At 41.5% G+C, this 24,754-nt stretch overlaps 3 protein-coding genes across 3 annotated transcripts in view; all 3 read left to right on the top strand.

Annotated features, from left to right (window-relative positions):
* Positions 1 to 13,506: 13,506 nt before the first annotated feature.
* Positions 13,507 to 24,754, top strand: part of LOC308283916 (histone H1-like) — a gene marked incomplete at both ends in the record, with an annotated part of 183,577 nt that continues 172,329 nt past the window's right edge. Inside the window, one exon of the mRNA XM_080724432.1 lies at positions 13,507 to 13,974. Coding sequence (XP_080580558.1) covers positions 13,507 to 13,974 — 468 coding nt within the window. The remainder of the gene's footprint in view (positions 13,975 to 24,754) is intronic.
* On the top strand, positions 15,083 to 15,780 carry LOC308283938 (histone H2A-like). The gene has a single exon (XM_080724452.1). It carries the CDS (start codon positions 15,089 to 15,091, stop codon positions 15,470 to 15,472), a length of 384 nt encoding a protein of 127 aa, XP_080580578.1. The 5' UTR covers positions 15,083 to 15,088; the 3' UTR covers positions 15,473 to 15,780.
* LOC308283932 (histone H3.2) lies at positions 16,252 to 16,662 on the top strand (the record flags this gene model as incomplete). Its single annotated transcript, XM_080724446.1, has 1 exon — positions 16,252 to 16,662. One exon carries the CDS (start codon positions 16,252 to 16,254, stop codon positions 16,660 to 16,662), a length of 411 nt encoding a protein of 136 aa, XP_080580572.1.

Here is a 24,754-nt window from a genome sequence, read left to right as displayed (position 1 = left end):
TCTCTGCCGCGCATGCAGTGAAGAGAATCAACAATGGAGAAGTGAAAACGTGGACATATTTGACTATGCTCGGGGTCCGTAGAGCGAACGGCCGCGGTCAGGACATGGAGGACCCCTGGTCTATATTATACTAGCGTAAAATAATTATGGGCATATTCGTTTTGTTTGTTGTGCGTACACATTTACTAGGACTTAGGACTGTCTGTTGCAGGGAATGTAAAGTCAAAGACCTTCGCATCTCGGTTTAGTTGAGTCTCGTGAGTCATGAGTCGTTTCCACAACCTGCTGCGCAGCGTAAAGGCTACGACGCCCAGCGAATCGGGCCGGTGCCCCGGTCTCTGGCGGCTGTGCTCGAGTTGAGACGACCGAGAACCTGGCGTTGGCTGGAAACGCTGCACGGGACAAGAAGAAGACCCGTATCATCCCCCATCACCTCCAGCTGGCCGTCCGCAACGACGAGGAGCTCAACAAGCTGCGGGGTGGAGTGACCATCGCTCAGGGCGGTGTTCTCCCCAACATCCAGGCTGTTCTGCTGGCCAAGAAGACCGAGAAAGCCGCCAAGAAATAAACCTGCTTCATTCGTTTGACAAACCCCACAAAGGCTCTTTTAAGAGCCACCAACTGTTTCAATTTAAAGATATTTTCCCCATTCCATTTCTTAAACATGTACATTTCATATAAATGCATTTGTAGGCAATGTAAGTTAATTCAGCATCAAAGCTGATAGTTCATCTAACACATTAATTACATACGTGTTAAATATTGAGACAAGATGCCTTCTCAGCCAACAATTCAATATAACTGGGCATAACGGTTTATACTGGTGTATTTATTTGTAGGATTAATTGACTTTCTATATAATGCATAATAGGCTACATGGTCCATGATGGCAGATCTTTGAGCACATTGATATAATAGGAAAAATGAATTAGAGCATGATTTTACTATATGCATACATGTTCTTTATACAACAAAGCATCCTTGTGTCAAGTGTTATTTTGTCACTCAAGTAGACATGTTTATTTTTTTGTCTCATATGACACAATGTATTTTCACTTTGCTGGAAAGTGGTACAGCAGCTCCAGTGTGAAGTGTTCCCCACCAATCGGTAGAAAGTGACTTATGGTACCTCCCCAAAGAAGGAGGTTCCTGACGACTGACCAATCATAGAATGACGGCGTCTTGCAGAAAGGCAGCCGTTTGCGCAGAGCCCTAGATCTGCGTTTGCGCCGTTATCACATTCTAGAGAGGAGGATTTGGTTTAGGGGGGCGGATTCAAATCTCCCGCCTGGATCCAGCGCCGAATCCTATTGGTTCACCTATCCCCGCCCTCCTCCGCTCAGAGCAGGGCTCTGCCTCCGCTCACCGCCTCACCCCTCCCCTACCCATCCCCTCCACTCCTCCTCCCCCCGTGTCCGTCTCTGTTTACAGCGCCGGGTGGAAGCAGCAAGCAACACACAAGGAATTAACTCTGGACTCTATCACTTTTAACACGGATTAACTGCTTTAAAACTCTTAAAATGGACAAATTCGAAGAAGACGTTAATTTGGCCATATCACAGGCTTGTGAAATACATGGAGTCGAACTTTTGAAAGATTTACAGCGATTAAGTTTGGATTTGCTGTTATCAAAGAAAGACGTTCTTGGTTGTTTACCAACAGGATTCGGGAAAAGTTTGATTTTTCAAGCGTGGCCTACAGTTTGCAGTCTGCTATCTACGAAATACCCTGATAAATGGCCAAAAGAAGCAATGGTGTTGATTGTTTGCCCGCTACAGTCGATAATGGAGGAGCAAGTCAGCCGTTTAAATGGTATTGGACTTTCTGCTGCCTACGCTGGTAAAGACGAAACCACAGACGCCAGAATCTGTAATGGAGAATTCACCTTCGTCTATGGTTCTCCAGAGACCTTTGTAGGGAAGGCTTTTTGGAGAACATCCCTGCAATCCCCTTTGTTTTGCGAGCGCTTGATTGGAATCGCTGTGGATGAAGTCCACACAGCTGTCCTATGGTACGTTATGATTTAGCTCTTTCATTATTATTCTTAACCTATGGCAACGTTGTGCTTCATACCCTTCCTAAAACTGCCTTCCAGGCTGACTAGAGTAAGAAGCATTAAAGCCTTAATCTGTGTATCTAGAAAAACGGACAGTTACTAAAATAGCAGATATACAAGCTCACAATGCGTTGCGACAGGCAGGGGCGTCGCTTCCGACGAGTTGTGAGCTTGTAGGCTACATCATAACACGCCTAAAAGGACTAAAGTGCCGTGGTTAATGTATGTTTTTTAATATAATGTACATCTGCAAAGTTACTTGTAACTATGTTTTAATGTTAATACTACAGTACAGTATTTGGATCCGAGATGTTGTGAAGTAAGAGTAAAAATACTAGAACTAGAACTGGACAATGTCCTGTATACAGTAGGCTACTTTTACTCAAACTACAGTGGAAATACTCGAGGTCAAATACCACAACACTCTGCGTTACTTAGTACAGTACAGTACAGTACAGTACAGTACAGTACAGTACTTAGTAGCCAACTTTACTTTACACCACACGCACATGCATAAAGGTGACCATTAAACCTAGCAGGCGACCATGTCTCTCACTTTTTTTCATTCCCAGGACACCCACACACTTTCAATAATTATTAAAAAAAAAGCAGCAATACAAAGTAAGGTATAGCTGCTATTTTTGTAAGAAGAATCTAAAATGCCACAGCTGTTTTCCAAGATTTAATGGCTTGGGTGTTCACAACAATTGCATTTGTATTTATCAGCAGAGTACTTGATTATTATGATGATGAAGTAGAGATGTACTAATCCCATGCTTCTTTGATTTACATAAATGTGTTGTGGAAATATTGTGTTTGTGATATTCAAACTGATGTCAGAATTGACTGATTGTGACAATGTTCCTCTTTTATTTATTTTTTTCTCACAGGGGTGAAACCCATGTTTCAAAGGAGCTGCCCTTCAGAAAGTGGTGTGGTCTGGTTGGCGAACTGCGATCATTGCTACCGAAGTCCGTACCACTGCTGGCCCTTACTGCAACAGCATCACAATCCATTCGAAAGAAGGTGGTGAAGAACCTGGGTCTGAAACACTATGTGCAGATTGTGAAAAGCCCTGACAGGGTGAACATCAGGCTGGCAGTTAAGAAGATCTCTTCTGATCCAGAAAAACATTTGCATGGCTACTTCGAGAACTGAAGTCAAAGGGACCAAACACAGACAAATATGTAATGTACTGTAAGAGTATTTCTGATTGTTCCCTGTTGTACGCAGATGTGTTTAAACTGAACCTAGGCAAGAAGGGCCGCTATCCAGATGGAGCCAAAGATGTTTCTGGTAATAGACTAGTAGACATGTATCATTCTGAGACAGCAGAGGATGTAAAAAAAGACATTATAAATGCTTTGCAAGACCCCTCATCTGTTCTTAGAGTCGTAATAGCTACCTCTGCTTTGGGGATGGGTGTAGATTTCCGAGGGGTAAACAATGTCATACATTACGGACCACCCAGGGATATTGAATCCTATATGCAAGCCTATGGTCGGGCTGGGCGAGATGGTTCGGACGCACATTCTCTTATTCTGTATTATGGACGTCAGTTGCAAGGTATATCAGACCAAATGCGGCAGTATCTCACTGAAACAACATGTAAGAGAGTTACACTGTTAAAGCTATTTGATGGAGAGAAGTCCTCTCCTTTGCCTATCCTGCATAAATGCTGTTGCAACTGTGCATCTTCGTGTGACTGCACTGACTGCAAGGAGACACGTGATGGACAGATGAGTGCATTAGAGAGACATGCTGGGGAGGAGCCTGATATTAAGCAGAGAACCGTTACTCCTGAGCAGATTAATCTTCTTGAGGAAAAGTTAGGAGACATGACACAGTATATGATGCACGAAGGCCTTTATGGAAGTGTGTCAGTGTATTGCACTAATACACAGCCTAATGACAACAGAAACCTGATTAAGGATGTTATAGAAAAAAGCAGTGCACTTTTCACAATGGATGACATCTTTTGTAATATCCAAGTTAGCAATGTTCAAGAGGCATGCGCAATAATGAGAATTCTAAAGGATGTCTTTGATGATGTAACAGAGGACGAGAGTGATGAAGACTATGATCCAGATGTTCTCGAAGCATCATTCAGTGAAATGGAATTATAGAAATGTTTGTTGGTTGAACACAAGAACTGTACATTTGCCTCAAAATCAATAAAAGATGTCAAAGATTCAATCTGTCCTCACTTATTCATACTTTGATACTCAATATATTCATGCTGATGATTCTGAAGAAGTGTGTATACAAAGATATTAAGTGTAGTAAGGTGTTATGGTAATATCAAAGAATTAACTATACTGTTGGTTTACAACACATCATTTTAATTTGATTTTGCTTATATTCCCCCCCCAGATTATGGATAATGGGGTTATAGTTGTTAAACATCAAGTATAGAATATCAGCCACAGGTTTTCCATTTGACAATGTATCTCAGGGGGTAGATCTTCTTAATACAAAATGTGCTGGTATCAATGTAGTACAGGGTGCTGTGTAGGAAAAAATACTTTGATGTGTAACCTTAGCCTAAAGATGTTTAGAACCTCCGATATACAGTACATATACAGTTAGTGATAGTATGAAAGGCCAAAATAGTATGCATCCTTGCAAGAGTAGATAAAAAGCAATGATTACTGTTAATTAAAATAATTAATAGATTTTAAGTTGATATTGCATCTTGGCCATGACCTCTGCTCTACCTTTTAAATCCATGATTTATATTTCTACTGGTAAAAGCTTGGATAACAAATGTCAGCACCCCCTCAATATATGTAGATGCACCCGTTTGCTTGAAAATAAAAGAATAAACCTTTAATAATGTCTCCATAACATCTTCAAAATGACACAATCAAGGTGTTATTGTCAGTACAGTTTTATTTACAAATCCAAATATTAATCACAGTAACCCTACAGCCCAGGGGCTGACATGTATATGTTAGATAGATAGATACCTTTATTATCCCACAGGGGATATTCAGTTGCCCAGAGGTAGCACAACAGTTTAAGGTTACAAGTTACAAAGAAGTAATACAAATAAAAAGAGTATTCAGTATATAGTACAGTCCAAAGAGCAAGGCACAAAAAAATAATAATATAAAAATAACGTGTCGAAAAGCTATTGCAGAAAATACGAATATATACATACAGTGACCAAGAAACAACAAAGAAACATGTATACATATATATACTCAAAGCACAACTTCACAGTGCCAAACAAAAAGTGCCAGTCAATGCTACAAAAGTATCACACCACCATATCAGGATAGCAATAGTACTCATTTTTGGCCCTGCACTATTGGGTTGTGTTGGTTGAACTAAGTGACCAAATTCAGTGCAAATAAATCAAGAATATTCTTTCTCCTTTTTTAAGCATTAAAGGGAGCCACAGCAAGACGCCACAGCAACCCTCTCATTAGAGGTCAGACCGTCAAAGTCATGTTAGTGTTGCCCATGTTTGTTTTTTCCTTGAGCAATAACTTGTAGCTGAGACTGTTTACTCAGACTGATCCACCTGTTTTAAATGGCATTTTCTCTTGTAGTCGAGGATCCACTTTACAAGGTGGCCTGACTGCAGTTTGGCCAGAGGATTGGGACTTGGATTTTTGAAGGAGCTGTAACATCTTCCTGGTTTGACGGTAAAGACATCAGTCTCCTTCAACACTCCGACCATGGCAAAGATGTCAGCATCCTTATTAGCTTCTGTGTGCCTTCCTGATTTGGGACGGACACCACAGTCTTCATCAAAGCAATCCATGAGTTTTTTCATTTCTCCGACAGTTCTGCTCATCTCCTGGGCTATCTCAAACTGAAGATTTGCACCCAGTTTGTCCATCAGTTCCTTAGTGTAACGCACATAGTGCTCACAGTTCAAGTCTAATGCAACGTTCTTGCCTGCAATCCCGCTTACATTGACTGTCCTGTTCCAGATTAGCCTGTGTGCCACACTAGGGCTTTGCATTGCTGCAATATCGTACTGCAGTTTTAGTGCCTCTAAACTGTATTTTGTTCGGCCTGCCAGTTTAAAGTGTAGCATTTTCAATTTCCACAGACGGCAAGTTCTGAGACCATCACCTTCCTTAATTGAGTCTTGGAAATCTCGCTCAAGCAAGGCATGTTTCAAAAACCCACTGTGATAATTAAAAATGCCATCAGATGTGATGTTGGCCTGATCAGCTGATCCTCTTGTCTGTTGTCCGTGATAGCTTATTGTGACCTGGTGGGTGTTCTGTATGTGTTTCCTGAGTTCTTTGTTGTTTTTGAATGGCCTTTGAGATTGTATGCAGTCTCTAAATTTGCACATTACAGTTTTGTCTTTCTCCAGTGTGGCAAATTGTGTTTCCCAATCAGCATCTGTAGCAGTGGCATCCACCTCCAATGTTGTGTTCAATATGTAGGTGTCAACAATGTTATACAGCTGTGTATCAAACCATTTCTGCTTGTCTTCTTCTGTGCTGAACATGGCAGGTACTGTGTTTTGTGTTGCTTTACCTTGAACAGTCTCCATGGCAAAGTAATTCAGTGAAGCCGAAATGATGCTTGCGTCTGTGACATCCTGGATGAATGTGTTGCTGGCTGTGTATTTGTCACCAAGTGCTGATGATGACACATTTCTCCTGTCGATTTGATTGCGTAGTTGGAATAGTGTGCCCTTGTCAGAGTGTGAACTTGTATTGTAATACTCTTTGAATATGAGGTCATTGGTATTCATGCTGCAGTGGAAGTCGCCAATGCCAGTGACTATGCCGATTTGTTTGACAGGTTTACTGTTGCTATTGACCACGGAACGTAGAGCTACGTCAGCATTTTGCTTTGTCAGTTGGTCTCCTGATACAATAACTTGAACAGCTGGCTTCATGACCGACTGTCCATCCACGTCTTCAGTGACATAAGGGACATAATTGTCACTTAAGTGCCTCATGGTCTGTATCATATCTTTTTGTATTTTCTCATCAGTATTTAGCAGTCCAAGAGGGATAATCACATTCTTTTGGGCCATCGTAGAGGAGTATTCATGAGGGATGTGCGCCTTAACATTTTTCTCAAATTGCTTTAATTCTGAAACATGAGTCACAAGCACACGTCCAATCAACTCCTTGAACTCTTGTCTCAGATGTTGTAGGTCTTTCTGGTTTGGCACTATGTCTGTTATTGGAACATCCCGTACAGACCTTTGACTGTGTTCTTCGAGATGGGCGCCACTGACTCTTTCTTCATTAGCCACCATTATCATCCAGTGATTGTCTTTCCTCTGATTGGCCATTGTCATAGTGTGTGGGGTGACACTGCGGTCCAAATTGTCAATTGTGATTTGGATGGGCATACCCACTGAGGTTAGCTAAAAAGAAAGAAGAAGAAATAAAGAAAAGAAAATACATTGTGAGCTGAGACTCCAAGTCCAATCATTTCAGAAAGTAATGACATCAATAATTTTTTCTGTGATAAAAAAATACGACATTTCTATATTTTACTATACAGAAAGAAGAGTATAGTCTTACAGCTTGATCCTGGCTTGGTTCAATTGAAGATGTGCTGTCATCTTCCTGGTCCTATTAAAAAACATATGTGCACCGATTAAACATTCGATCTCTACTGTATACTGGCAAACATTTTTATAAAATTGTCGATCTACTTTGCCCAAATAGTGTCAATTGACTGTTGTTTCTGAACCAATTGTGTAGACTAGAGCAGTGGGTGACGGGGCACCCTGCGGTGCCGCGACGGGCGTCCAGTTGCGCGAATATGCAGCTGAATATTTGGTATTTAGTATCAAAGGTAGTATCTTTTTAAACTTGAAGTACACAGTTATTTTCAATCAGTTCTAACCAAAATGGCTATTATCTCAACGTTTTCCTCGCAACATAATCACTAAGATATCGTCACTGTCGGGCAGAAACCTCGTATCTCCAAGTTTCAAATGTGTACGTCTTTTGGGAAAGCAAAGCCCTGCTTCATCATCTGACTGTCATCATCAAGACTGTCGCACAAAACTAGTGAAAACAGCCGATCTACAAGCACACAACGCCTCGCATCGCGAGGCGTTGTGTGCTTGTAGATCTGCTGTTTTCACTTGTTTAGTACATTTTATGGATGATAAATACAGAACGAACGGTTTTGGACATACAAGGTTTCCACTCAACAACGACGATATGCTATTAATATAAGGTGCTGGGAGTGAAAATTATAATGTAGGGGTGCCTCGGATTAAAAAAGAAATATTTATGGGGTGCCCTGAGACAAAAAAGTTTGGGAACCCCTGGACTAGAGGATTTATTTTTAATAATACATGTGTCCATATATGACTAACAATAAAGCAGACCTCTGGGGGATCCCATTCTACAAAGCTTATGTTTATTTTATTAATGTCCATTAAAAAATTATAATAACCAAATTGCAATAGAGGGTATGCACATGCATAATGAATGCCACATCAAGTGGCAAAATGAGTGGCTACGTGAGTTTAACATAGATTAAATGCTGTCAAGATAGGTGCTCTCAAGGCTACAAAATATGTTGTTCAGTAGGCATTCACGCACAACTTCTGGGTTTGATGATGTCACGCCCATACCCTCTATACATAACTCAAACATTAGTAACATACCTCTTCATTCGAATCTTCTTCATCGTCTTCACAGTCTGACCACTCTGTGTCAGCTCCATGGCTCGGCACTGGTACACTCCGTGGGTTCCTGCAGTAAACATTTGTACAGTATCTTGAAATAATGGCATAATTGGGGCGCCCGATGGCCTTCTGGTCCAGGCGCATACCACATAGGCAATGCAACATAGGCATTGATGCCTATGACGGCGTCGCCGGTTCAATTCCTGATCCGGACGACCTTTGCCGCATTTCACTCTCTGTATCTCCCCCCATTTCCTGTCAGCCTACTGTCCTATCCAATAAAGGCATAAAAGCTGAAGAACAAATCTTTAAAATAAATGAAAAAAAATAGGTTATTCATCAGTCTTAACTTCTTTATAGCTTATAAAAACAATGTACCTGAAGTTCAACATCAGCAGCCTCTACTAGGGGAAGGCACTTGTATCCTCCGTCCAGGGGGTCACCAGCTCCTGGAGAGGGAAGGTTACTCGCTCCCATGTCCACACAAGCAAGAACCGCTGCTGGGGAAGGGGGGTCATCAGCTCCTTTCTCCAATGCATCAGCTGCTAATCCGGCTGGGGGGTGAGACTCAACATATGACTTGCAAACGGCTTCCTTCCACCTGATGACCTTGCTGTCCCATGACTTTGCCATGTGTTTGAGTTTTTTAAGGGCACTTGTAGGAGACACACACACCCCTAGTTTCACTAATCGCTCAAAACATCGTTCTTTGGCACCTCCATGGCGAATGACCATTGCATTACGGTACATGTGAGCTGTCATCTTCTGGCAACGTGCCCGGAGTAATGTAGCACCAGCCATCGCCATAGTGCATTTTTTGCTATGTGCATATACAACTGCCCGTGGTTTGGGTGGGGTTTTTGGAGGGTCCTTGGGGATATTACTTGCACTTTCCAAGAACTGATTGAATATGGGAGCATTTGTCTTCCATTCTGCAACAACGTCGACCCATTTGAAGTCCTTTAATGCCTTTAGGGTTGTCTGCCTCAGTTTGGATCTGAATTTCACACTTGTCAACTTCTTGCATTCCCTCTTGACGTTCTTCAGTAGCTCATCAACCACCTTGTCTTTTATTTCAGGAACTGTCAAAATGGCACGTGCGAGTGCTGGATCACGGCCTCTGATCATATTGTCGATCACTTTCTCTTTGGGTCCAGTAATTATTCTGCTTCGGTATGAAGAGCCATGTCTCATACTAATCTAGGGGCACAAACATTTTAAGATTTAGTATAAGGTGTGATTCTAAATTATCTGTTAGGTTGTAAGACTCAATAAAAAAGGGGGGTGGGAAATCAAGGCTATTTCATAACAATTCAAAACTCTACAAACCTTTGTTTCATGTCTCTCCATTTGTCCAGAGTGTGTTGATGATGTGTCACTTGGTTGGATGCCAGCCGTCCGTGTCTCCTGCTCCATCTGTGTACGCTCCTATAGTAAACAATAACAAATTAGATAGGTTTAATGTAAATGGCATTAACTGAGTAACAATGTTTAAAATGTGTTGTCTTTAATCAACACTTTAGCTTTAATAGGACTTTTCTCTCACTGCTTTTACACTGGATGTGGGCTTAGTTGTCTTGACCCAAGATGACTGCAATATCTCTATTCATTTTGCAAAGTGTTCTATTTCTTCCTCTGACCCCCGGTCATACAATAACATTTTCTACATGCAGTTAGAGCTGAAGCCTTAGTGTACATCCAAGGAAGAAATGGGTTTGGGAATAGTCTCAAAAGGTGTCAAAGGGTTTTTTACAGACAAAGGTTTTTCATACCATTCCTTCAGTGGATGATGTTACAAGTTTGGTCTGTGTTAGAAGAGGTGGTGGTGGTGGTGATGGTAAGGTGGACGGTTGAGTCTCCCCAGATTCTGGGATGGCAGGAAATAAACCCTGAAATACAAAAGCAGTGTTTGTGTGAGCTTGGTGATAGTCACCTGACCAGAGTCAAGACTAATAATAATTCCAAAGCGCTATATACAAAGGACAATTGTGTTGTTGATGTAAACTACATATCTACTTTTAAAATCTAAAAAAAGAATAATAATAATAATTCACAGCATGCTACGTTGAGATAAGGTTGGAGCCTGCAGAATGGTGAATAGAGGCTGGCTAATGAAGCTTCTAAAACAGGGGTGGGCAATTATTTTTTCCATGGGGCCACGTGAACAACAGAAAATATTGTGGAGGGCTGGGTTAAATGGAAATGGCAGTAGTGAGTTAATGAGAGTTACAGAAGTAATGATTGAATAAAAACCTCTTTTGTTTGTGAAAACAACACTGTGGCTGCACTACAAGACTTCGGTCTCACTGCTATTTCTCCGGATCTGGGCCTGGGTGTCGTCTTTGTCTGTGCCAGTGGTAGTGTAATGGACTGTAGAGTATCCCGACTTTCAGTCCAACTGGAAACTGAAGTCTAGAAGACATAAGAGTGCAATAGAGGAAAGAGTTCATGGCCTTGGTCCTACATTGCCATATCTACATACATATACAGTTGAAAGCTTTAGTGTACATCCCAGGAAGGAACAGGGTTGGCAATAGAGAGAAGACAAGGAGGAAAAAAAACAAAAAACTGTTTGAAGTGAGCGGTGCTTTTGAGCAGTTCATTGCATTAAGCAATATATAAGAATTAATATGTTGTGCATCAATAGCCTAGCCAGCTAGACATTCCCACACATGTTAAAACAAGGAGGGAATGATACTGCAGTTAGTTAACTAGATGCATTAGTATATAGGCTGGCCCCAGGCTAGTGCATCAATTTCTTATGTGAAATAAGTCACAGGTCTGTGTGTGTGTGTGTGTGTGTGTGTGTGTGTGTGTGTGTGTGTGTGTGTGTGTGTGTGTGTGTGTGTGTGTGTGTGTGTGTGTGTGCAAGATCACAAAGGCTGACCCATATGACCCCAGGCTCCAGCAATCCCGTTGACCTCAATATCACCCCTGACTCAGCTGAGTAAGAAGTTCAGCAGTGTGCACAACTCAAAAAGTGTTAAAGACAGGATAACATTTTTGTTGTGCAGACAAAGTTTTTCCTTGTCACAGGTCTGTGTGTGTGTGTGTGTGTGTGTGTGTGTGTGTGTGTGTGTGTGTGTGTGTCTACTTATACATACATATGATATACTTTGTATATCAAATACCAGATCTGCAAACTCAACACATCACACACAGTGTGACCTATTTTTGCACATATTTTGACACAATGTAGGCCTATGTAATCTGGCCATTAGAGAGAGCCCATGTTGAAAGTGGTTAATGTGCCATGTAAATGTCTTCCACACCTATTACAGGTGCAACTGGTATGGTATAACTGGGTGGGGCGTGCATTTCCAACTGGCATTGTTCCTGATTTGCATCATTACAGAGTAGGACACTGCTCCCTGCTGGGACACTAGATATTCATAGTCCTGGTATGAGCCACTTCTGTACAAAGCTCTGAACCATTCATGGCTATCAATCATTCTTTAAGTAAGTGTTTTGTAGTAAATCTAATCAGCATGTCTATCAGTGGCTTCTCAAAGTGAAGGTTGGGGATTGAGGGGGCCTCCAGCATGGGCAAAGTTCAGAATGTATTCAAATAATTGTAATCAAATGACTTTGTTTGTAAAACATATCTTATCTTAACACATATTGTCATGTACAGAAGAGAAATGGGAGAGATAGAGGACATTTGATTAATTGCCCAATCATTTCAGTATTGTATCATAATTTTGAGTTGGTCTTTTACCCTAGCAGTGAATATAACCATGAATAAAGTGTAACACCACTACTGCACATGTGTGTGTGTGTGTGTGTGTGCGCGGCTGCGCGCGCGGGCACCTGATGTGCGTGATATTTATTTATTTTTTAATTTTATTCAACTTCTGTTTATATCTGGGTGTTATTGTAATGATGACAAAATGTGTTTCTGTTAAATGCAATTACCACCATCTGTCTGCGACTCTGCGGAATAAAATTAGGCCTTCTGTTGTTCAGTTACAGTTAGGTGACAGTTGTGATAGCTATTTAAACAATTCTGTCACATGCTCCTATAAGTGCATGGTGGCAGAAATAACATCTTATCTGTAGTAAATATGGCATCACTTTTTATTTGATTCTATACTGATCACAATGGTGAATTACTCATAAAAATGTGATATATAATGACACCTTGAATCATGAAGTAGGCCTACTGCCTGAGAAGTGTGATACAGTTGATTGGATATTTAAATGTTTAGTTTACTGTAGCTTGAGAACAAATAAGTTATCTGTCCAAACTGTTCCAGCAGTTTTCATCATTATAGTCAGATCAAAGTTGCATCATGCTGCAGAAACTGAAGTGTGTTTACTGGGGTCAGAAAACCTTATATTTATAGCAAAATGGATAGCAAAACAAGATTATGGTTTAATGTATTGTGTCACCAGGTATGTCTTCTAAGAGGATTGTGAGTATTGTTGTAAATTTAATATAGTTTAACATGTTTTAGAAGGAAAAATATGGAGGAAACACTGTTCTCTGACTGTGGAAGGGTGATGTTTTAAGCCTATCACTTAAAAACTAGATCGCAGTTTTCTTCTCAGATATATGTGTGACAAAAAGGCACATGTGTGCTAAGTGTTCAGCTCTTTGTTGCATTAAATAATACACACTGTAGTTTGATATATCTTGTTTTAATCGTGGAGAAAACACACATGGCACATAAAGCCACCTAGACAAGAGGGGCTGTGTGTCTGTTGTCTCTACATGGTTCTCATGTGGTGTTTAAGTCCAGCCCCTTCAGAGCGTTCAGCACCAGTCTGACAGACTTTAGGAAAGGAAGGATAAACTACTGAGGAAAGAACAATGGCAGAAGTCGCACCAGCTCCAGCCCCGGCCAAGGCCACCAAGAAGAAGGCAGCTTCCCGCCCCAAGAAGACCGGCCCCAGCGTCGCCGAGCTGGTCGTCAAGGCCGTGTCCGCCTCCAAGGAGCGGAGCGGTGTGTCTCTGGCTGCCGTCAAGAAAGCTCTGGCTGCCGGCGGCTACGATGTGGAGAAGAACAAGGCCCGCGTCAAGATCGCCGTCAAGAGCCTGGTCGCTAAAGGCACCCTGGTCCAGCTCAAAGGCACCGGCGCGTCTGGCTCTTTCAAGATGAACAAGAAGGCAGAGGCGGTGAAGGCGAAGAAGCCCGCTGCAAAGAAGGCAGTTAAAGCAAAGAAGCCCGCTGCCGCCAAAAAACCCGCAGCAGCTAAGAAGCCCAAGAAAGCGGCAGCAAAGAAGCCCGCAGCCGCCAAGAAATCACCCAAGAAAGCCAAGAAGCCCGCTGCCAAGAAAGTAGTGGCTAAAAGCCCAAAGAAAAGAGCCCTAAGAAAGTCGCAGCAGCCAAGAAATCTCCAGCAAAGAAGGTTGCCAAACCCAAGGCGGCAAAGAAGGCAGCACCCAAAAAGAAGTAAAAATGTCAGTTCCATGTACATTTACACCCACAAAGGCTCTTTTAAGAGCCAACCACATTATTTTACAAGAGTATCCCCACGTATGCTTAGCCTACACCATAACATAAACATTTCCGTAGCTAGCCGCCTGGGTTATAATCCAACCATTTAGTCCTTTCTTTTTCCTCACATGCCTTAAACTGTAAAAAACACTATTTATTGCCCTGGCGTTGTGGGTCAACTTCAAAATGACATGAATAGTACCATTACACATCTCGTATAGGCATTTGATATACATCATTATACGATATAGATAAGAGGAGTTGCCTATCAATAAATATAAATAGGGGTGCTGTGACCAAAAGCGAACAAGGGGGAGGTTTGTGTGTGTATGTGCGTGCGTGCGTGTGTGCTCTGCTGCTCTGCCTGTCCTCCCTTACGTCCTCAGAAAGCACAAAAAGATTTGAGTTTGAGTTAGGAGACAGGAATATCAGCAACACAGTAAACAGTAACGTGTTATAAAATATCATTCCCACCATGTTTTAGACAGACAGATAGATGGATGGATAGCAGATTGTATGAATAAACAGATCTACCTGACTATTGAAATGGTTTAATTGGGAATTAGAAAATAGGGTATTGGGTATTATTTGTTAAAACTATTTAAATCTCCATTACTTTGTAACACTAAATCATTGTTAGTCTTTTATTTGCGTCACCATTTACTGTGTCGTCTCTGACTGAGGCGCCGTCAATCTCTGGTTGGTCAGGAACCTCCTTCTCTGAGGAGGAGCCACACTACACTTCACCGTTACAGTTGTTTCTGATTTGTGGGGAGCACTATACGTCACTGTTACGACTTTTCTGATTGGAGGGGAGCTCTCAGAGTCCTTCTCTCCAATAGACGGCTCTGAAAACTCAACTCCGCCCACTTGAAAATGTTATAAATGGTGCTGTATTACGCTTCTTCTCCAGCACATTTCTTCTACGCTCATCTGAAGAACCAAACTACAAAAATGTCAGGGAGAGGTAAGACCGGCGGAAAGGCCAGGGCGAAGGCCAAGACCCGCTCATCCCGTGCCGGGCTCCAGTTCCCCGTGGGTCGTGTCCACAGGCTGCTGCGGAAAGGCAACTATGCTCAGCGTGTCGGTGCAGGCGCCCCCGTCTATCTGGCGGCAGTGCTCGAGTACCTGACCGCTGAGATCCTGGAGTTGGCTGGAAACGCTGCCAGGGACAACAAGAAGTCTCGTATCATTCCCCGCCATCTGCAGCTGGCCGTCCGCAACGACGAGGAGCTTAACAAGCTGCTGGGTGGAGTGACCATCGCTCAGGGCGGTGTACTGCCCAACATCCAGGCTGTTCTGCTGCCCAAGAAGACCGAGAAAGCTGCCAAGAAATAAACCTGCTTCATTCGATTGACAAACCCCACAAAGGCTCTTTTAAGAGCCACCCACTAATTCAATTTAAAGATGAATTCTACTGCATTCTATAATATTTCTTTATAAACTGACTCATAAGTAGCCTATTTGGTAGTAGTTTGTAGGCTATTATATTCTAGGGTTTGACTCTTGTCTATAAATTGATTTTTTTTCCCCTGATCACAATTATAATAAGCCATTTCTTATACCGAAATATACAAGTAGATGTATAATACATTATAAATGTATTACACATGTTTACTGTACACATGTTTACTGTGGTCGCAATGATTTGTAGGCTATTGTTCCATGTCAAATAAATTGATATTAAATTGGTAATAAATTGGTGTCCATATTTGGCAGTTTTTCACAAACAAATTAATATAATCTAGAAATATCAATTAGATCAGTAAATGGTTTAAAATGAAGATATGCTTATTCATATATAACAGAACGCGATTATATACATGTGTCAAGTGTTATTTTGTCACTTGAATAGAAATGTTTATATTTCTTTAACCCATGTCATACAACATACACAGTCAGCATTTTCAGTTTGCTAGAAACTAATATTCCATAGTATTATCTATTGTATGAAGTGTCTAAGTGTTCCCCTCCAATCGGTAGCAGTGACTTATGGTACCGCCCCAAAGAAGGAGTCTACTGACCAATCAGAGAATGGCGGCGTCTCCGAGGTGCAGATAAAAAGCAGCAGCCTGCGTTGTTTTTTCATTCTGAACTCAACTCAGACAGAAAAAGGCATGGCAAGAACCAAGCAGACAGCTCGTAAATCCACCGGCGGCAAGGCGCCCAGGAAGCAGCTCGCCACCAAGGCGGCTCGAAAGAGCGCGCCGGCAACCGGTGGAGTGAAGAAGCCTCACCGTTACCGCCCTGGTACAGTGGCTCTGAGGGAGATCCGTCGCTACCAGAAATCCACCGAGCTGTTGATCCGCAAGCTGCCCTTCCAGCGCCTGGTGAGGGAGATCGCCCAGGACTTCAAGACCGACCTGCGCTTCCAGAGCTCCGCCGTCATGGCTCTGCAGGAGTCGGCCGAGGCTTATCTGGTCGGTCTGTTCGAGGACACCAACCTGTGCGCCATCCACGCCAAGAGGGTGACCATCATGCCCAAAGACATCCAGCTGGCCCGTCGTATCCGTGGAGAACGTGCTTAAATCTTTATCACTGTCCAAACCACAAAACGGCTCTTTTAAGAGCCACCCACTTAAATAATTTAAAGAGCGATTTTCTACTACGTGATAAGATTTAGATTATTCATTTTCACGGTAAGGCTACATCAAATTGCATATAGAAACTATGCGCGTGCATAGACCGGTAGCCTACACCAACTTGTCTGTATACTGCTTCTAAAAAGGCATGGAGTGCTGCACTGAAGTGTGAAATGAGATTGAACAGTGATTGAACAGTGATTGTGCTTTTTTTAGTAGTTGTAAGGCAAATGAGATCTGTTCACGTGGTTAACATGCATAGGACATAAAAAATACTAGACAATATATTTCAAAATGCTAATGCCACTGGTTGTGTGGTGGAAATACTTGTTTCCAGAGTGAAAAGCATGTGAATGGGCGCCCACACAGGGAGGTCTGCATGTCCTCATCCTCAGAACAGAACAGAACACACATAATATATAATGTATTTTTAGTACACTTGTATTTAGGTGGACCAGTAGGACGCCATGGTAAGCAATTTGTAATTCAACAAGGCCAACAGCCATATTAAAACATAGGAACAATGGGACTGTATATCCTGTGTGCCTGTGTGCCTGTGTGCGTGTGCGTGTGCGTGTGTGTGTGTGTGTGTGAGAGACTGTTTGTGAAACTGTTTGTGACTGTGACTGTTGGGCACTAGTAATTCAGTCCCACTTTTCTCCCCATGTGATAGTGTGACACCCTGGGCCCTGACCTTGCGTAATTACTAAATACCAACAGTATGGACACATCTCAAGTTCCATGATTAACTCAACATACAAAGATACGCAATGTTATTAAAGGTCTATGAATGCAAACACACTTTTCAAAGTAGACAAAGTAATGTTCCAGATGTAATAGATTTACATGCACATTAACACGTTAGGACTTCATTCCCCCCAGTCATTAGCTTTAATCATTTTACACAATTGAATTATATTTTGAACGGTTTGGTGATCCATTAAACTACTTCCATTGACTATTACATAATACAAACATTGAAATATGTAATAATTACTAGTTGTATAAGCCATTGCACTGGTTTTGTTTGTTGTATTGTTGCTATTATTTTCATTATTATAGTATTTTCATTATTATATTTGTGATATTCAGTATTATTTGGCATTATTATTTGTATTAGTTTGATAGGTAATGTACAAGTTTGTACACCAAGGGCAGGCCTAATAGGCTCTATGCATATACGCCATTTTGTTCTACTTCCGGGTGTCTTTTGACTTCCTTCACAGGTGTTACTGATGATACTAATGAAGGCTCTGTTTGATTTATTGTACAGTGGTTCTTTAATTTCACCCCCATAACTATGTACAAATGGAGTCAACAAATTTGTACAGAGTTACACACCTGTATGGGGACATTTGGAACCCACTCAAGGACACTTTGAGACCCACTGGTGTAGCAGAGTGTTTCCAGTGAGCCAACATGCACAATAGCAGCACGCTGATTCTGTTTGACCAGAATGGAACAGAACCTTCATTAGTATCATCGGTAACACCTGTGAATGAAGTCGAAAGACACCCGGAAGTAGAACAAAATGGCGTATATGCATATAGCCTATTGATTGACTGGTAGGGCATAAGTAGGCCTGGGTGATGAGGGGAGGACATGCACCTGGGTGGACAAGTGTTTTTGCAGAACAGAGCTACCAGAGACAGAGCACAATGTCAATAGGAGAAGCTGTTGTTTGTACATATGCACTCTGTGGAGCAAGATAAGTAAAATATGCAAGCTAAATATGAAGCTGTGGACATTGCTTTCTAACTAAACTAAACTAAAGGTCTAGGTGCATCAGTGGGTTTGGAGGAGGTTTGTTTGGAGCCAACAAAACCGCACTTTCACTAGTAGTAGAAATATGATACGTCTAATGTTATTGTAAGATCATGCAGAACTAGTTGAAAGGGTGAAGTTGAATTATTTACGAGATAGGCTACAGCATAGTAGATAGAGATACAGACCACCCTGAAATGATGCCAAGGATACCAAGTTCAACCAATCTTAAGACAGTCAAGTGGAATTGGAAGTGATGAGACAATACATGCGATTCTACATTTACCCACTAGGTGGGAGCATTTCATAACGTAGCACTGGGTGCCCCACTGCCTAGCCATAGCTGTCCTGATCATTTTGATACATGACCTGCAGGCTGAAGTTAATCCAGAGGCGTCAATTGGGTATGGCAAGCTATGGCAGCTGCCATACCTTGGCTACAGGGGGAAACAATAACATGTACTGTAATCGTGCCTGTTGCTAAGGTATGGCAACATGACTGGTGTCGCGCGCGTGCAAGACACCAGTCATGTTGCCATACCTTAGCTTTTTCTGAACTGACGCCACTGAGTTGAGCTCCTGTGAGAACTATGAATTTCCCCATCTGGGATCAATAAAGTCTATCGTATCGTATCGTTAATCACGTGTGTATGGGAGCTGGGAGGGAGCAGGTTAGTAAAACAGGACCCATGCAGGACTCTGTAGGAGAGGATTGAAGGACTGGTAGAGTGGATAACTTATTTGTGATGGACTGTACAGACACGTTATAGTGATGCTGAGTTGTTGAAAGAGAAGTGGCTCAAATACATCATTTTACCAAAAAACACTACTGGACAGGCAACAGCTGTAAGGTGGAATTACTATATAACTTCAACCACTTTTAAGTTTTTATTTTTATTTTTTTGCCTATTTTTTAATTCATACAGTGGTGATGTGATAAAGTGGTGTTGTGAGCTTGTAATAACACCTTTATGTTGAACATTTGAAGGTCGATCCGCAGCAAAAGTAGTTTATATAGCATCACAATCATTTTAGCCTTTATTTTTATTTTCCTTGTATATGTCGGCTTCTCAAAAATGAAGATCTACAAGCTCACACTTGCACAACTGCTATTGGTGCGATACTTTGAAAACAAGAAATCAAATTAGTATATATTAAAAGGTAAATCTACTCTTCTGCTGGTCTCTATGGTCGTCTGTCTGTCAGTCTGTCCATCATGTCACACTTTTCCCCTACTCGTATCTCTGCCACTGTTACAGAAAAATGTTTTGCACACGCACGCACGCACACACACACACACACACACACACACACACACACACACACACACACACACACACACACACACACACACACACACACACACACACACACACACACACACACACACACACTCCTTGGCTGCAAAACCACAACATCCACCCCTCATTTCTCACATGCCCCTCTTCTAGCGCCACCATGAGGCCGATTTTTGGACACTGCACCTACCGATTTTGGCCTAAAATCACGCAAATCGGTACACAGTATGTCTACACTCATGTCATCAACATGGATCAGTCCCATTTAGCGCCACCATCAGGCAGATTTTTGGACACTGCTCCCTACACCCAGGAACCAATGGCACTTACAGGCCTATTTGTGTATACATGTGACCTGATGGTCGCTTATCTCCCGATTAGGGAGTCTTACTGGTACTGGTTTCATTCACACTGTTAGGATCATGTCTGACCTGAAGAAAATTCAGTATTATGTCGGGTGGAAACCTCATATGTCCAAAACTGGTAGATAGACCAGACCCAGTTAACACAATAATGCCCTTGCAACAACTCCATTACAGGTGACCTTTCCATACAGCTTTGCTTAAAAAATAGGCGATCTATCACTTTAATAAGTAGGTAACGCTTTACAATTACTACAAACTATTAAGCATTAGTTATTCGTAAGACACTATTACTGCATTAATATGCATTAGTAAACACAGATATAAATGTTTAAAACATACACAATTTAGCATTAGTAAATAATTACTTATTCATGAATGCATCATTTGCATAGCATTATGCATACATTAAGCATTAGTAACCATCCATACATTAATTAGGGAGAGCAGTCAGTCAGTAGGAGGTCAGTCACAAAATGCATTATCTATTCACTCGCTTCAGCGACTGATCTCAAATTTAACATGGCATTGGCCATTAGCATTATACACATGGTGACGGAGCCCGAATTTCATTTGTCCCAAATTCTAGCTATTTATTAGCGTTTCTTCACTCTACAGCTCTACAGCCTGTTGTCAGGGTTACGGTCCGTTCCTCCAGGCCATGGGATCTGTAGCCCCGGGCCCACACACACCTCTCTCACAGTTAGGAATGTTGCAGTCTCTCTCTCTCTCTCTCTCTCTCTCTCTCTCTCTCTCTCTCTCTCTCTCTCTCTCTCTCTGCATGGGTCACGCATGCAACGGGTGATGTGTGTCTCATCTTCCAACGGGTATAGAAAAATTATGTGGAGCAAATACATCCTCATACTTCTATTCACCTAATTTTGCTGTTAAATTATTTGTATCAATCATAAATATACACTCCTCCATGGGCCGCTCCTTACATTATGATGCTCCCACATATTCTCACGCACGCACCATGCAGTTACAGTTACTTTCCCCATAACCCACACTCTGCACATATTTTGCAGCACATATATTCGAACGGGTAAGGTCTAGTAGTTATAAACGTGCTTACCCATCTATAAGGTACATTGGACGATTAATGAATCCAGCCAAGCTCCCTCCTCCTGCAGTGAGAACAGATTCCAGCAAGGTGTTTGGTAGGAGAAATGAGTCCAGTCTGGAACATTGGTTCTCTTATACAGGGTGAACTTGCTTATGTAGGGAGAGCCGATTCCTGTAGGCCTACAGTATTTCCAGTAGTGGGGAGTGGGGAGCTGGAGAGGGAGACGTATGGAGGGAGGGATGGGTATTTGTTTGTGTGCGTGCGTGCGTGCGTGCGTGCGTGCGTGCGTGCGTGCGTGCGTGCGCGTGCACAGACAGTATACATGTGAAAATGATGCAATGTCTTGGACTTGTCTTGTCATGTCAGGAGTTTGCTTCTGAGTGACTGAGCTTTACAAACAACACATTGTTGTGTGCGTGCTCTGGCGTGTTCCTAACATAGGGAATGCTTCATGACACACAGTCAGTGACCCTTCAATTATTAAGACCGTAGGTCGCAGTTTACTATGATACCTGGTAGATCCTGTCCGTCAGTGAGTCAGTCAGTCAGTAGGTACAGTAGGTAGGTAGGTAGGTAGGTACTGGTAGCACCTCAATGTCTATAGCTGACCAGTTGTGACTTCACATCGTTGACCCATATTTAGCAATGCCCGTATATGGACGCCCCATAGTCTATATGGCCAACACAGAATGAATTTACAAATGCCTCAATGTCTATAGCTTTTATGGCCATATATGGAGATCCCTGATGTCATCAATATTAAGCCCATATCTGGGAATGCACACATATATATATATATATATAAATCTAATAAAATCTAAATAAATGTATTTATTTAAAAAATAAAATAATAAAATCTAATAATAATGTAGACGGAGCCGCTGTTCTGTCCAGTGTCTGCTGCTTCCATTTCCTGTAATAGGCTGCTACGATTTCAAAATAAAACATGTGTTGAATAATCACATTACAAATATCCAATACAATTACTCCTGTTTTGAAATGCCCACTGGTATGACAGGAAGCTCTATTGCACCCCTTAGTGCTGCTAACGGAACACAGGCTGAAGAGACGTCCTGACTTCAGATTAAAAACAATACAGGCATTATGGAATATAAAGTTTCAACACGTTTGAGTTTGAGAATGCAGGCATATAGAGCATCACTTAGTCACTTAATATTCCCCATTCATTTTCGCCATAGACTTTTACAAAAATATTTATAACAATTATGTTAAGCCTCGAACCAAGCCATCCAGGATGGAGGTGAATCATGACCATATAACCTTTTTTTCTATGAAAAGAACATTTTGAAAATCGCTAAACAAAGGGTAGTTATTAAATGTAGTATATCAAATAATGTAATATTAATATATGTTTTCACATAGGATCAAAGGTTATATGATCATGATTCACCTCCATCCTGGATGGCTTGGTTCGAGGCTTAACATAATTGTTATAAATATATTTGTAAAAGTATAATGGCGAAAATGAATGGGGAATATTAAGTGACCCCAGGAATCCACTTCCGCTGCGATGCTCTATATAGCCTACTTTAGCAGGCTAAAATTATATTGCTGGTTTTGCAGTGACGCTTCGCTGTCAATTAAACTGTGTGCTGTGATTAATGTAGGCCTAGTTGTCTTAATGGGAGATATTTATAATGCTGTTTTGGAAAAAACAGCATGGTGATGTTTGTAGTGTAAAGATTAATGTCAGAGTGGTGTTGGAGCAGGCCAGGCACACTCAACACTCACACATGCACGCACACGTGTGTGCGCACACACACACACACACACACACACACACACACACACACACACACACACACACACACACACACACTGACAATGTATCCGCTATGCGATGCCCATTACACGGCCACAAGCATTTGGAAGTTGGCTTGTGTCCCTTCCAAACGACCAATGTTTCCTTGGCTTCACTGCTGAAAATATGAACTTGAATCTGGGCTGAATGAATGAGAAGACACTGCTGAGCAACGAAATTAGTTCGGGAGGTCACAACGTTTTGGCAGCACCGAACCGCAGAACTTACGTCGGGACACGCCCCTCCAAATCACTGAATGTCATATTGTAGTCTGGACGGAGCCGAACCAAAATAAGGTTGGCTCCTTATTAAAGTATGAATCGGCCCTAACTTCTGCCCTGTGTTTCATTCTTAAGGCCTGTCCATCCATACTTTGACTGAAACCAAACTTTTCCGTTAAAAGGTCCGATTCAACAACAAAATGACGTCACTCGAGACTTCTGAAAAGCATTAGACCAAATTAGAGTTCGGAAATTTGCACGTCGGAAAGTCCAACTCACCAACATTTCGGAGATACTATGGACAGGCCTTTCTGGCTGCTGCTGTAACTCATGGGTCTCTTCATGGGGATTCATTCATGCTTGTTAAGTGGCTTCAATCATTCATTCATTTGAATGGAACAGTGTGCAGGGAGATCTATAGTTAAAGTAGTCAGACTAATATTTCTGATTTGTGTGTGCGTGTGTGCGTGTGTGCGCGCGCGCGCGTGTGTGTGTGTGTGTGTGTGTGTGTGTGTGTGTGTGTGTGTGTGTGTGTGTGTGTGTGTGTGTGTGTGTGTGTGTGTGTGTGTGTGTGTGTGGATCACTAAATTAATTGAATGACTGACAGCAGGAAATTATGTCAATAATTCACCCAAGGCCTCATGAGAGATGAAGGGACAATTGTTGATACACATAGATAAGTACCTAAAGTTCAAAGCATACAGAGCCACCGCCTGACTCTCTGGGTCTAAACAGAGGCAAGTGTGTTTGTAGAGGACATAGTTGCATTCCATGTCTCTGCATTGTATCAGTTACATTCTATGCATCGAACAGTGGAATCACCTGCTTTTCTTCTTTTTTTCTTTTTTTCTTTTCTCTAGGTTATATGTTATAACACAACCAGGACAGACACACACACACACCTCCATAATCACTGTGTGGCACAGAGAGAGGGGTAAAACACAGATGGTGGCAATGTTTGGATGAGATTTTGTGCATTGCAGCATACTATTTTGTTCAAGTGACCGATCAAAGAAAGGAATAGTGGTTCAAGAAGAAGAAGGAAGGAACTCTTGGAACATAACATGGCGGTAAGGCTAAACATGTTTCATTTATTTTGAGTTATATACATTTATATTATGTATTACTATAAACATTTTTTTCCCACACAATGGCCAAAATGATATAAAAAAAAAAAATATATATATATATATATATATATATATATATATATATATATATATATATACAGATCCTTCTCAAAAAATTAGAACATTGTGTAAAAGTTAATTTTCTTCTGTAACATAATATATTTTTTTAAACTTTCATATAGTTTAGATTCATTGTGCATGCAGTGACATATTCAAAAGCTTTTTTTGTTTTAATTTAGATTTGTATGGCATACAGCTCATGAAAATCAAAAACCCATATCTCAAAATATTAGAATATTCCACACAGCCACTCTAAAAGAAGCATTTATATTACAGAAATGTCAAAGTTCTGAAAGTTTATGTTAATTTATGCAC

The sequence above is a fragment of the Nannobrachium achirus genome, assembly GCF_963921795.1.
Source record: "Nannobrachium achirus genome assembly, chromosome: 4".
Classification (NCBI taxonomy): Eukaryota; Metazoa; Chordata; class Actinopteri; order Myctophiformes; family Myctophidae; genus Nannobrachium; species Nannobrachium achirus.
The sequence above is the reverse complement of the archived record's forward strand: the minus strand, read 5'-3'. Positions and strand labels throughout refer to the sequence as shown.